This window comes from Convolutriloba macropyga, chromosome 4 (genome assembly GCF_964194025.1).
Source record: "Convolutriloba macropyga chromosome 4, txConMacr16.3, whole genome shotgun sequence".
In the NCBI taxonomy this organism is placed as follows: Eukaryota; Metazoa; Xenacoelomorpha; order Acoela; family Convolutidae; genus Convolutriloba; species Convolutriloba macropyga.
This window is the reverse complement of record NC_134471.1, coordinates 39778133-39791835: the sequence shown is the minus strand read 5'-3', so window position 1 is coordinate 39791835 and position 13703 is coordinate 39778133. Positions and strand designations below refer to the sequence as shown.

Below are 13703 nucleotides of genomic sequence, written 5' to 3'. Positions count from 1 at the left end.
GAAAAGAAAGTGAGAAAAGAAAGTAAGAAACGAAAGTGAGAAAAGAAAGTGAGAAAGAAAGTGAGAAAAGAAAGTGAGAAAAGAAAGTGAGAGAAGAAAGTGAGAAAAGAAAGTGAGAAAAAACAGTGAGAAAAGTAAGTGAGAAAAAAAAGTGAGAAATGAAAGTGAGAAAAGAAAGTGAGAAAAAAAGTGAGAAAAGTAAGTGAGAAAAAAAAGTGAGAAATGAAAGTGAGAAAAGAAAGTGAGAAAAGAAAGTGAGACAAAAAGTGAGAAAAGAAAGTGAGAAAAGAAAGTAAGAAACGAAAGTGAGAAAAGAAAGTCAGAAGAGAAAGAGAGAAAAGAAAGCTAGAAAAGAAAGCGAGACAAGAAAGCGAGAAAAGAACGTGAGAAAAGAAAGTGAGAAAAGAAAGTCAGAAAAGAAAGTGAGAAAAAGTGAGAAAAAAGGGAGGAAAAAGGAGGAAAAAAATGAGAAAAGAAAGTGAGAAAAGAAAGAGAGAAAAGAAAGTGAGAAAAGAAAGTGAGAAAAGAAAGAGAGAAAGAAAGTGAGAAAAGAAAGTGAGAAAAAGTGAGAAAAAAGGGAGGAAAAAGGAGGAAAAAAATGAGAAAAGAAAGTGAGAAAAGAAAGAGAGAAAAGAAAGTGAGAAAAGAAAGTGAGAAAAGAAAGAGAGAAAGAAAGTGAGAAAAAAAAGTGAGTAAAGGAAAGTGAGAAAAGAAAGTGAAAAAAGAAAGTGAGAAAAGAAAGTGAGAAAAGAAAGTGAGAAAAGAAAGTGATAAAAGTGAGTAAGAAAAGAAAGTGAGAAAAGAAAGAGAGAAAGTGAGAGAAGAAAGAGAGAAAAGAAAGTGAGAAAAAAAGTGAGAAAAGTAAGTGAGAAAAAAAAGTGAGAAATGAAAGAGAGAAAAAAAGTGAGAAAAGTAAGTGAGAAAAAAAAAGTGAGAAATGAAAGTGAGAAAAGAAAGTGAGAAAAGAAAGTGAGACAAAAAGTGAGAAAAGAAAGTGAGAAAAGAAAGTAAGAAACGAAAGTGAGAAAAGAAAGTGAGAAAGAAAGTGAGAAAAGAAAGTGAGAAAAGAAAGTGAGAGAAGAAAGTGAGATAAGAAAGTGAGAAAAAACAGTGAGAAAAGTAAGTGAGAAAAAAAGTGAGAAATGAAAGTGAGAAAAGAAAGTGAGAAAAAAAGTGAGAAAAGTAAGTGAGAAAAAAAAGTGAGAAATGAAAGTGAGAAAAGAAAGTGAGAAAAGAAAGTGAGACAAAAAGTGAGAAAAGAAAGTGAGAAAAGAAAGTAAGAAACGAAAGTGAGAAAAGAAAGTCAGAAGAGAAAGAGAGAAAAGAAAGCGAGAAAAGAAAGCGAGACAAGAAAGCGAGAAAAGAACGTGAGAAAAGAAAGTGAGAAAAGAAAGTCAGAAAAGAAGGTGAGAAAAGAAAGTGATAAAAGTGAGTGAGAAATGAAAGTGAGAAAAAAAGTGAGAAAAGTAAGTGAGAAAAAAAAGTGAGAAATGAAAGTGAGAAAAGAAAGTGAGAAAAGAAAGTGAGACAAAAAGTGAGAAAAGGAAGTGAGAAAAGAAAGTGAGAAAAGAAAGTGAGAAAAGAAGGTCAGAAGAGAAAGAGAGAAAAGAAAGCGAGAAAAGAAAGCGAGACAAGAAAGCGAGAAAAGAACGTGAGAAAAGAAAGTGAGAAAAGAAAGTCAGAAAAGAAGGTGAGAAAAGAAAGTGATAAAAGTGAGTGAGAAAAGAAAGTGAGAAAAGAAAGTGAGAAAAGAAAGCGAGAAAAGTGAGAAAAAAAGGGAGAAAAGAAAGTGAGAAAATAAAGTGAGAAAAGAAAGTGAGAAAAAGTGAGAAAAAAGGGAGGAAAAAGGAGGGAAAAAATGAGAAAAGAAAGTGAGAAAAGAAAGAGAGAAAAGAAAGTGAGAAAAGAAAATGAGAAAAGAAAGAGAGAAAGAAAGTGAGAAAAAAAAGTGAGTAAAGGAAAGTGAGAAAAGAAAGTGAAAAAAGAAAGTGAGAAAAGAAAGTGAGAAAAGAAAGTGAGAAAAGAAAGTGATAAAAGTGAGTAAGAAAAGAAAGTGAGAAAAGAAAGAGAGAAAGTGAGAGAAGAAAGAGAGAAAAGAAAGTGAGAAAAAAGTGAGAAAAGTAAGTGAGAAAAAAAAGTGAGAAATGAAAGAGAGAAAAAAAGTGAGAAAAGTAAGTGAGAAAAAAAAAGTGAGAAATGAAAGTGAGAAAAGAAAGTGAGAAAAGAAAGTGAGACAAAAAGTGAGAAAAGAAAGTGAGAAAAGAAAGTAAGAAACCAAAGTGAGAAAAGAAAGTGAGAAAGAAAGTGAGAAAAGAAAGTGAGAGAAGAAAGTGAGAAAAGAAAGTGAGAAAAAACAGTGAGAAAAGTAAGTGAGAAAAAAAAGTGAGAAATGAAAGTGAGAAAAGAAAGTGAGAAAAAAAGAGAAAAGTAAGTGAGAAAAAAAAGTGAGAAATGAAAGTGAGAAAAGAAAGTGAGACAAAAAGTGAGAAAAGAAAGTGAGAAAAGAAAGTAAGAAACGAAAGTGAGAAAAGAAAGTCAGAAGAGAAAGAGAGAAAAGAAAGCGAGAAAAGAAAGCGAGACAAGAAAGCGAGAAAAGAACGTGAGAAAAGAAAGTGAGAAAAGAAAGTCAGAAAAGAAGGTGAGAAAAGAAAGTGATAAAAGTGAGTGAGAAAAGAAAGTGAGAAAAAAAGTGAGAAAAGAAAGCGAGAAAAGTGAGAAAAAAAGGGAGAAAAGAAAGTGAGAAAATAAAGTGAGAAAAGAAAGTGAGAAAAAGTGAGAAAAAAGGGAGGAAAAAGGAGGAAAAAAATGAGAAAAGAAAGTGAGAAAAGAAAGAGAGAAAAGAAAGTGAGAAAAGAAAGTGAGAAAAGAAAGAGAGAAAGAAAGTGAGAAAAAAAAGTGAGTAAAGGAAAGTGAGAAAAGAAAGTGAAAAAAGAAAGTGAGAAAAGAAAGTGATAAAAGTGAGTAAGAAAAGAAAGTGAGAAAAGAAAGAGAGAAAGTGAGAGAAGAAAGAGAGAAAAGAAAGAGAGAAAAAAGTGAGAAAAGTAAGTGAGAAAAAAAAGTGAGAAATGAAAGAGAGAAAAAAAGTGAGAAAAGTAAGTGAGAAAAAAAAAGTGAGAAATGAAAGTGAGAAAAGAAAGTGAGAAAAGAAAGTGAGACAAAAAGTGAGAAAAGAAAGTGAGAAAAGAAAGTAAGAAACCAAAGTGAGAAAAGAAAGTGAGAAAGAAAGTGAGAAAAGAAAGTGAGAAAAGAAAGTGAGAGAAGAAAGTGAGAAAAGAAAGTGAGAAAAAACAGTGAGAAAAGTAAGTGAGAAAAAAAAGTGAGAAATGAAAGTGAGAAAAGAAAGTGAGAAAAAAAGTGAGAAAAGTAAGTGAGAAAAAAAAGTGAGAAATGAAAGTGAGAAAAGAAAGTGAGAAAAGAAAGTGAGACAAAAAGTGAGAAAAGAAAGTGAGAAAAGAAAGTAAGAAACGAAAATGAGAAAAGAAAGTGAGAAAGAAAGTGAGAAAAGAAAGTGAGAAAAGGAAGTGAGAGAAGAAAGTGAGAAAAGAAAGTGAGAAAAAAACAGTGAGAAAAGAAAGTGAGAAAAGAAAGTCACAAGAGAAAGAGAGAAAGGAAAAAGAGAAAAGGAAGCGAGAAAAGAACGTGAGAAAAGAAAGTAAAAGAAAGTGAGAAAAGAAAGTGAGAAAAAAAGCGAGAAAAGAAAGTGAGAAAAGAATGTGAGAAAAGAAAGTGAGAAAAGAAAGTGAGAAGAGAAAGTGAGAAAAGAAAGTCAGAAGAGAAAGAGAGAAAAGAAAAAGAGAAAAGAAAGCGAGAAAAGAAAGTGAGAAAAGAAAAAGAAAGTGAGAAAAGAACGTGAGAAAAAAAAGTGAGCAGAGAAAGTGAGAAGATAAAGTGAGAAAAGAAAGTGAGAAGAGAAAATGAGAAAAGAAAGTGAGAAAAGAAAGTGAGAAAAGAAAAAGAAAGTGAGAAAAGAAAGTGAGAAAAGAAAGTGAGAAGAGAAAGTGATAAGAGTGAGAAAAGAAAGTGAGAAAAGAAAGAGAGAAAGTGAAAGAAGAAAGTGAGAAAAGAAAGTGAGAACAGTAAGTGAGAAAAGTGCGAAAAAAGTGAGAAAAGAAAGTGAGAAAAGAAAGAGAGAAAAGAAAGTGAGAAAAAAAGTGAGAAAAGTAAGTGAGAAAAGAAAGTGAGAAAAGAAAGTGAGAAAAGAAAGTGAGAAAAGAAAGTGAGAAAAGAAAGTAAGAAACGAAAGTGAGAAAAGAAAGTGAGAAAAGAAAGTAAAAGAAAGTGAGAAAAGAAAGTGAGAAAAAAAGCGAGAAAAGAAAGTGAGAAAAGAAAGTGAGAAAAGAAAGTGAGAAAAGAAAGTGAGAAGAGAAAGTGAGAAAAGAAAGTCAGAAGAGAAAGAGAGAAAAGAAAAAGAGAAAAGAAAGCGAGAAAAGAAAGCGAGAAAAGAACGTGAGAAAAGAAAGTGAGAAAAGAAAGTGAGAAAAAAAGTGAGAAAAAAAGTGAGAAAAGAAAGTGAGAAAAGAAAGTGAGAAAAGAAAGTGATAAGAGTGAGAGAAGAAAGTGAGAAAAGAAATTGAGAACAGTGAGAAAAGTGCGAAAAAAAGTGAGAAAAGAAAGTGAGAAAAGAAAGAGAGAAAAGAAAGTGAGAAAAAAAGTGAGAAAAGTAAGTGAGAAAAGAAAGTGAGAAAAGAAAGTGAGGAAAGAAAGTGAGACAAAAAGTGGGAAAAGAAAGTGAGAAAAGAAAGTAAGAAACGAAAGTGAGAAAAGAAAGTGAGAAAAGAAAGTAAAAGAAAGTGAGAAAAGAAAGTGAGAAAAAAAGCGAGAAAAGAAAGTGAGAAAAGAATGTGAGAAAAGAAAGTGAGAAAAGAAAGTGAGAAGAGAAAGTGAGAAAAGAAAGTCAGAAGAGAAAGAGAGAAAAGAAAAAGAGAAAAGAAAGCGAGAAAAGAAAGCGAGAAAAGAACGTGAGAAAAGAAAGTGAGAAAAGAAAGTGAGAAAAAAAGTGAGAAAAAAAGTGAGAAAAGAAAGTGAGAAAAGAAAGTGAGAAAAGAAAGTGATAAGAGTGAGAGAAGAAAGTGAGAAAAGAAATTGAGAACAGTGAGAAAAGTGCGAAAAAAAGTGAGAAAAGAAAGTGAGAAAAGAAAGAGAGAAAAGAAAGTAAGAAACGAAAGTGAGAAAAGAAAGTGAGAAAGAAAGTGAGAAAAGAAAGTGAGAAAAGGAAGTGAGAGAAGAAAGTGAGAAAAGAAAGTGAGAAAAAAACAGTGAGAAAAGAAAGTGAGAAAAGAAAGTCACAAGAGAAAGAGAGAAAGGAAAAAGAGAAAAGGAAGCGAGAAAAGAACGTGAGAAAAGAAAGTGAGAAAAGAAAGTGAGAAAAGAAAGTGAGAAAAGAAAGTGAGAAAAGAAAAAGAAAGTGAGAAAAGAACGTGAGAAAAGAAAGTGAGACAAAAAGTGAGAAAAGAAAGTGAGAAAAGAAAGTAAGAAACGAAAGTGAGAAAAGAAAGTGAGAAAGAAAGTGAGAAAAGAAAGTGAGAAAAGGAAGTGAGAGAAGAAAGTGAGAAAAGAAAGTGAGAAAAAAACAGTGAGAAAAGAAAGTGAGAAAAGAAAGTCACAAGAGAAAGAGAGAAAGGAAAAAGAGAAAAGGAAGCGAGAAAAGAACGTGAGAAAAGAAAGTGAGGAAAGAAAGTGAGAAAAGAAAGTGAGAAAAGAAAGTGAGAAAAGAAAAAGAAAGTGAGAAAAGAACGTGAGAAAAAAAAGTGAGCAGAGAAAGTGAGAAGATAAAGTGAGAAAAGAAAGTGAGAAGAGAAAATGAGAAAAGAAAGTGAGAAAAGAAAGTGAGAAAAGAAAAAGAAAGTGAGAAAAGAAAGTGAGAAAAGAAAGTGAGAAGAGAAAGTGATAAGAGTGAGAAAAGAAAGTGAGAAAAGAAAGAGAGAAAGTGAAAGAAGAAAGTGAGAAAAGAAAGTGAGAACAGTAAGTGAGAAAAGTGCGAAAAAAGTGAGAAAAGAAAGTGAGAAAAGAAAGAGAGAAAAGAAAGTGAGAAAAAAAGTGAGAAAAGTAAGTGAGAAAAGAAAGTGAGAAAAGAAAGTGAGAAAAGAAAGTGAGACAAAAAGTGGGAAAAGAAAGTGAGAAAAGAAAGTAAGAAACGAAAGTGAGAAAAGAAAGTGAGAAAAGAAAGTAAAAGAAAGTGAGAAAAGAAAGTGAGAAAAAAAGCGAGAAAAGAAAGTGAGAAAAGAAAGTGAGAAAAGAAAGTGAGAAAAGAAAGTGAGAAGAGAAAGTGAGAAAAGAAAGTCAGAAGAGAAAGAGAGAAAAGAAAAAGAGAAAAGAAAGCGAGAAAAGAAAGCGAGAAAAGAACGTGAGAAAAGAAAGTGAGAAAAGAAAGTGAGAAAAAAAGTGAGAAAAAAAGTGAGAAAAGAAAGTGAGAAAAGAAAGTGAGAAAAGAAAGTGATAAGAGTGAGAGAAGAAAGTGAGAAAAGAAATTGAGAACAGTGAGAAAAGTGCGAAAAAAAGTGAGAAAAGAAAGTGAGAAAAGAAAGAGAGAAAAGAAAGTGAGAAAAAAAGTGAGAAAAGTAAGTGAGAAAAGAAAGTGAGAAAAGAAAGTGAGGAAAGAAAGTGAGACAAAAAGTGGGAAAAGAAAGTGAGAAAAGAAAGTAAGAAACGAAAGTGAGAAAAGAAAGTGAGAAAAGAAAGTAAAAGAAAGTGAGAAAAGAAAGTGAGAAAAAAAGCGAGAAAAGAAAGTGAGAAAAGAATGTGAGAAAAGAAAGTGAGAAAAGAAAGTGAGAAGAGAAAGTGAGAAAAGAAAGTCAGAAGAGAAAGAGAGAAAAGAAAAAGAGAAAAGAAAGCGAGAAAAGAAAGCGAGAAAAGAACGTGAGAAAAGAAAGTGAGAAAAGAAAGTGAGAAAAAAAGTGAGAAAAAAAGTGAGAAAAGAAAGTGAGAAAAGAAAGTGAGAAAAGAAAGTGATAAGAGTGAGAGAAGGAGGTGAGAAAAGAAATTGAGAACAGTGAGAAAAGTGCGAAAAAAAGTGAGAAAAGAAAGTGAGAAAAGAAAGAGAGAAAAGAAAGTGAGAAAAAAAGTGAGAAAAGTAAGTGAGAAAAGAAAGTGAGAAAAGAAAGTGAGAAAAGAAAGTGAGAAAAGAAAGTGAGACAAAAAGTGAGAAAAGAAAGTGAATAAAGAAGGTGAGAAAAGAAAGTAAAAAAAAGTGAGAAAAAAAGCGAGAAAAGAAAGTGAGAAAAGAAAGTGAGAGAAGAAAGTGAGAAAAGAAAGTGAGAAAAGAAAGTGAGAAAACAAAGTGAGAAAAGAAAGTGAGAAAAGAAAGTGAGAAAAGAAAGTGAGAAAAGAAAGTGAGAAAAGAAAGTCAGAAGAGAAAGAAAGAAAAGAAAGCGAGAAAAGAAAGCCAGAAAAAACGTGAGAAAAGAAAGTGAGAAAAGAAAGTCAGAAAAGAAGGTGAGAAAAGAAAGTGATAAAAGTGAGTGAGAAAAGAAAGTGAGAAAAGAAAGTGAGAAAAGAAAGTGAGAAAAGAAAGTGAGAAAAGTGAGAAAAAAAGGGAGAAAAGAAATTGAGAAAAGAAAGTGAGAAAAGAAAGTGAGAAAAGAAAGTGAGAAAAGAAAGTGAGAAAAAAGAGAGGAAAAAGGAGAAAAAAAAATGAGAAAAGAAAGTGAGAAAAGAAAGAGAGAAAAGAAAGTGAGAAAAGAAAGTGAGAAAAGAAAGAGAGAAAGAAAGTGAGAAAAAAAAGTGAGAAAAGAAATTGAGAAAAGAAAGTGAAAAAAGAAAGTGAGAAAAGAAAGTGAGAAAAGAAAGTGAGAAAAGAAAGTAAGAAACGAAAGTGAGAAAAGAAAGTGAGAAAAAAAGTGAGAAAAAAAGTGAGAAAAGAAAGTAAGAAACGAAAGTGAGAAAAGAAAGTGAGAAAGAAAGTGAGAAAAAAAGTGAGAAAAGAAAGTAAGAAACGAAAGTGAGAAAAGAAAGTGAGAAAGAAAGTGAGAAAAGAAAGTGAGAAAAGAAAGTGAAAAAAGAAAGTGAGAAAAGTAGGTGAGAAAAAAAAGTGAGAAATGAAAGTGAGAAAAGAAAGTGAGAAAAGAAAGTGAGACAAAAAGTGAGAAAAGAAAGTGAGAAAAGAAAGTAAGAAACGAAAGTGAGAAAAGAAAGTGAGAAAGAAAGTGACAAAAAAAAGTGAGAAAAAAAAGTGAGAGAAGAAAGTGAGAAAAGAAAGTGAGAAAAAACAGTGAGAAAAGAAAGTGAGAAAAGAAAGTCAGAAGAGAAAGAGAGAAAAGAAAAAGAGAAAAGAAAGCGAGAAAAGAACCTGAGAAAAAAAGTGAGAAAAGAAAGTGAGAAAAGAAAGTGAGAAAAGAAAAAGAAAGTGAGAAAAGAACGTGAGAAAAAAAAGTGAGCAGAGAAAGTGAGAAGATAAAGTGAGAAAAGAAAGTTAGAAGAGAAAGTGAGAAAAGAAAGTGAGAAAAGAAAGTGAGAAAAGAAAAAGAAAGTGAGAAAAGAAAGTGGGGAAAGTGAGCAAAAGAAGGTCTTTTTGATAGTTGCTCTCAATCTATCTATTTCGGGGCACTTTCTTAAGGCCCTGCTCAACTTTTTAGGTTTCTTTCTGTCAGACTCTTGTAGACAGAAAAATTTAATGCCGTCTGCAACCGCTCAACAGCAACCATAATTTGTTGCTCAAATTTTTTGATCTCAGCTTAAAGCTTTGCTGCAGTCCTTTTATTGGTAAAGCAGTCATTTCTGAAAGTTATTTTTAACGAAGAAAAGCGAAGAACGTTTTAGCCAAGAAAAGCGAAGAAAAAATCTGAGCAAAACCTCACAAACCTTTAGACCAGTTCAGACCTGCCCGCCCTAATTAATTTTAATCACCAATGGATGCTTACCAAAACGTTGGCCATCTGGGATATGCCAAAAGGAATGATAATATGTAAACAGAACAATCAGTATTGCATTAAAGCAACTCAATGTAACGGTTAACCTCAGTTAAATGTCAACAGCTCAAGGTCTCACACGCGTGCACGCAAACACACATACATACACACACACACGCGCGCGCGCAAACAGATTCACACACAAACGCACAAGGAAAAAATTCAGTGGTTTTACTCCAAGCCATGGTTAACGTCAGTTAAATTTTATCAGTTGAAGGTCACAAACACACACACAAACACAAACACAGTCACATAGACGTAAGCGGTCAAGTTAAAAGAACGTTCGAAAACAAATCGAACGTTTGAAAAGCAAGCAAACGTTCGAAAACTAATCAAACGTTCGAAAACGAATTGAACGTCCCAAAACCGAAAAGAGCAAAATGGTCATGTGAATGCCTACGTACACACACACGCACACACACATACGCATGCACGCTCACGGACACACGCACGCACACACATAAAACCAAGTCACAGAAGTTTAAGGACCGTTAAAACATGTGAAGATTGGCGCTTAAACATGGTGGTATAGGATGCATGTATTACGCTAGGCTGCAAGTTTAAGGGACGCTAAAACATGTGAAGATAGGCGCTTAAACATGGTGGTATAGCATTCGAGTTAGAATTAATATATAGATATGATTTTCATTGTGGTCGGAATCTTGGATATCACTTATGTACTTGCTTCTCAAAATCATAGATCATGTAAGTGTGATTTAATCAACTGAATCCCCATCAATGTTCATTTTCTTAAAGTTTAAAGTAAAAAAACAAAGAGAAAAGTTATATCAATTTTCATTTTTTTTGAAAAACCTGTCATCGAGAAGCAAGTTTGAAACTCTTTCCATTAGAGAAGTTAACATAACATTCAACTACATAATATAAGCAAAAAACAGAATTTTTTATGGAAGAAACGGACGATTACCTTACGTTCGAAAACAAACACACCAAACAAATCAAACATGCCAGCCTTTTTTTACGAGGAAAATCGAACATACCGAACATTTTTTGCGTCGTTTTTGTTCGGTCTTCTGGACCAGAGCGACAATTTTCTTTAAGATTTTCTTCTTAAAAACAATTTACTAGGGTTTTAGTATGAACTAGGGTTTTAGTATGTGATGTATGAATGTACTTGGGAGATCCCAAAAACGCTCAACACTTATCTCCTTGACTTTAACGGGCCACTGGTAAAAAAATTTTAAAACTCTATTTGGTTGAAAAATTGTGTCGTCTACCTAATTACAAAGCAGAGTGTTAGCTCTTGTCATTTACATACCCATGCCTAGGTACAGACTCATGAAAAGACAATGCTCGACCAAAATATACTTGGAAAAGACCATACTCGAATCATTTCAGCTATGAAAAGACTCTATCATGACTTTAAGACACGCTGGACTTTAACTCGACTCAGATTTCGCTCAAAATCTTTAGCTCGATCCCAAATTTTCTCAAAAGACTTTAGATTGACCTACAATTTTTTCAACAAACTTTAACTCGACCCAAAATTTAACAAAAAGCCTTTAGCTAGACCCAAAATTAGGGCTAGACTTTAGCTTGACCTAATGTTTGCAAAACAGATTTTAGCTAGACTCCCAAAATTCTTTTCATGAGTCTAGCTAAAGTCTTTTCTTAGCCAACAAAGTCAAGGTAGGGTATTTGCATGGGTCCACCATTAGTCATTTCAAAATCAATAAAAGTCGAGTAAAATTTTTTCATGGGTCCATCATTGGTCTTCTTAGTCTTCCTAAGTCTGCTTTTTTCCTCAAAAATTTTACGTGAATCAATTTTATTCATTATTGCTTAGAATGCAGCCAGCATGTGTGCTACTTCATTTATATGATTCTCAAGAACCAAAAATCCCTCAAATCCCTGCATTGTTTTTTTAAAAAAGGTAGTTCATAATTTTGGCAAAGGAAACAAACTGAATAACGCCCCATTTTTGACATGGCCGATGAGAATGAGACAATTACACTTAAGCTACCTGGTTTTATTCAATAAAGTAATGCGGCAATGTACTCCAGCCACAATAATTGCTTTACCTCAAGAGTTGACAAAATTTTGCAAGTCTTGTTGCAGTTTTCCAACTGTTTCTTAAGTTGACTGCTCTGGTGCAAAGCTGTTTAATCTTGTTCCGGTGCTGCTTCTGTATGTAAAATTGTTTAGTAGAAGTGACCATTTACACACGTTTTGATTAAAACATAACAACCACAATATTTTAAAAATGGTCATAATTTAATGGTTGTTGGTCTTAGGTTTGACCATTAATGATAGTTTCGGCCCTTAATTTCCAACAAGAAATAACATTTGTTAAACGTTATTGAACGTTTTTGATTCATTTAAGCGTTTCCGACGCCTCTTTCATTATAAAAACAGGTCGGGTCCCGGAATGTTATCTTTGGACAAATTTTTTTGAATTTTTCAGCTTGTTTTGTGTCATTCCGGAAATTTGTTATTATAACTGATAGAATGTTGCTCCATGAATTGTTCCCACTGCTTCCCTCTTCCATTGAGCATCACAGTGACCAAGTAGAGGATGCATCCATACATGCTGATGGAGTCAGAAGAGAGGATGATGACGTCACAGAAGAAACACATGATGTTGAGGAGGAACTCTGCCTTCTCCAGTGCTCGCAGGTTACCAATGTCGTCACAGTGGGCAATTGTTAGGAGTACATCTGCAGCCTCGGTTGGGTAAAGGATCGTTTGTAATATTACGAAGAAGCCTACATTTAAAACAAAAATGGAACTACAAATGATGTACAAACATTAAAACAGTCAACAGAGTCAAAGTTAGTGAGGCCTTGACTTTTTCAGTAGTTTTAGGCAAAATTAGGTTAAGGCAATTAAATAAAACAAAGACAGATTTAACATAACCTCATTTTGCGTGTACTCTCAATGTTTTTACGGATAATTTATGAAAAAGAAACCAACTGCGAAATAAAACACATACCAAGAAGTCCATTAAAAAATCAAACAATTAAAGAAAAACAACATAACTGACTAACGTCGGGCGAATTGCTTTCAAGCCACCCTCCAGCTGTTGGCTCCGTCAGCAGCTAGATATGGTTTAGGGAGGCTATTTTAGCTTCATTGAAAGGGCGTGGGGTAAACGAGGCGGGAGAAGCGCGTGGGGCCTGTGTGTGTGTTGGGGGGGGGGGGGTGGGGGTGGGTGTTGAACGGGAGATGGGTGCAAGGGTGGTTGATCGGTTGATCGAGTGAGCTGGGTTACACAGATGGAACGATGTGCAGGTGTTTGGGGACTGATATTGGGGAGTAAGTGAATTGGGAGGAAGGTGAAGGGGGGATGGTCTAGTACCCAGAAGGCTCAAGGAGAACTTAATTCTCTACTGAAGTTACCTGTTTCTCAGAGCTTTTGAGGACAAAAAATTTTAAAAATCAGACGAAAAATTGGTCAAGTGAAAAACTTCATGAGCACATAGCAGGCAGAATCCCCGGAAACAACTCGCAGACTGGTGCTATATAAATTTAACTAACCCTACCCATTTCAACAAAATCAAAAAAGAAATAAAGCCAAAGCATTATTTAGTTTAAAAAACAGTTTTTAGTTTTTAGTATTTTTGTGTTCGAAGGCGTACGTTGCTGCTAGGGGATGGGGTAGGGGGAGGGTGCTAGTTGAGGGGATTGGTATAGGGCGTAAATTAGTGGTTTATTATGTTTAGGTAGGTGATTGAACCGTAGTTTAGATATATATATATATATATATATATATATATATATATATATATATATTTATATATGTATGTATGTATATATATATATATATATATATATATATATATATATACATATATATACATATATATATATATATATATATATATATATATACATATATATATATATATATATAGGAGGGGCTTAAATGAGATGAAAAGGTCTCAAAATGACATTTTCACCCTGAATTATACCAACTGTTCTTAATTACCATACATTACCAACTAAGCTACTGTTAATGTCTGATATTCGAAAATAGAAGTCAACATTCAAGGAAAAAAAAGTGTTTGGATCTAAAAATGCCAAAATTCAAGACATGGACAATGTTCTTTCAGTTACATAACCGATAGAAAAAACATAACCGATAGAATGCCACCTGTTGGGGCGGCTGGTGGTTGATAGGTGCGACAGATGGGTTTACGCAGTTGGGGGAGGGGGTCGGTAAGTTTGCACTCCCTATTTTTATGAAGTAAAATTTCATTTTAACAGGCAACATTACCAGAGCTCAAAATCACATTTTGAAAACTTGCTTAACACCGTTAATCTCCTACACGAATAAACTCGCCAACTTGTTAAATTGAAATAAAAATCAACGTTCACTGACAAGAAATCTCAATGTAAATTTGAACAATTTCATCCAAAATTAACAGCAAAAAGAAATATGTCTCAAAATATGATATGTTTTCAGGTTTGTTTAACTACAATTGAGCTCGCCTTTGCGCTATACCTGAGTTAAACCTAACCCCTTTCTATTCAGCTTTTCTTTTACCTCCCTTATACACTCTTCAAAAAAAGTCCGCAAAAAGCAGCATGCATAAAAAATAGTTGCAGAAAAAAGTAGATGCAGTACACATTGTAAATAAAGTTTTCGTACATCTTTGTATTTTTTTACGCTGTAGCAACTGATTTTGCATCACGACAATTTTCTATAGGTTTTTATCTAAGAGAGAAGGTTATCTAACTTGATAGATTTCTCTGACCGAAGTTGGAGTAAGTCGAGACAATGAGAGGAAAAGGGAAGACGATAGCACCTGGTTTAGAATTTTTCAAAAGAAAATTAATGCA

The 13703-nt window shown here is 33.4% G+C and overlaps 1 protein-coding gene across 1 annotated transcript in view; it reads right to left on the bottom strand.

The window, feature by feature from the left end:
* Positions 1–13703, bottom strand: part of LOC142338427 (uncharacterized) — a 109512-nt gene that overhangs the window by 50936 nt on the left and 44873 nt on the right. Inside the window, exon 11 of the mRNA XM_075388187.1 lies at positions 11404–11626. Coding sequence (XP_075244302.1) covers positions 11404–11626 — 223 coding nt within the window. The remainder of the gene's footprint in view (positions 1–11403; positions 11627–13703) is intronic.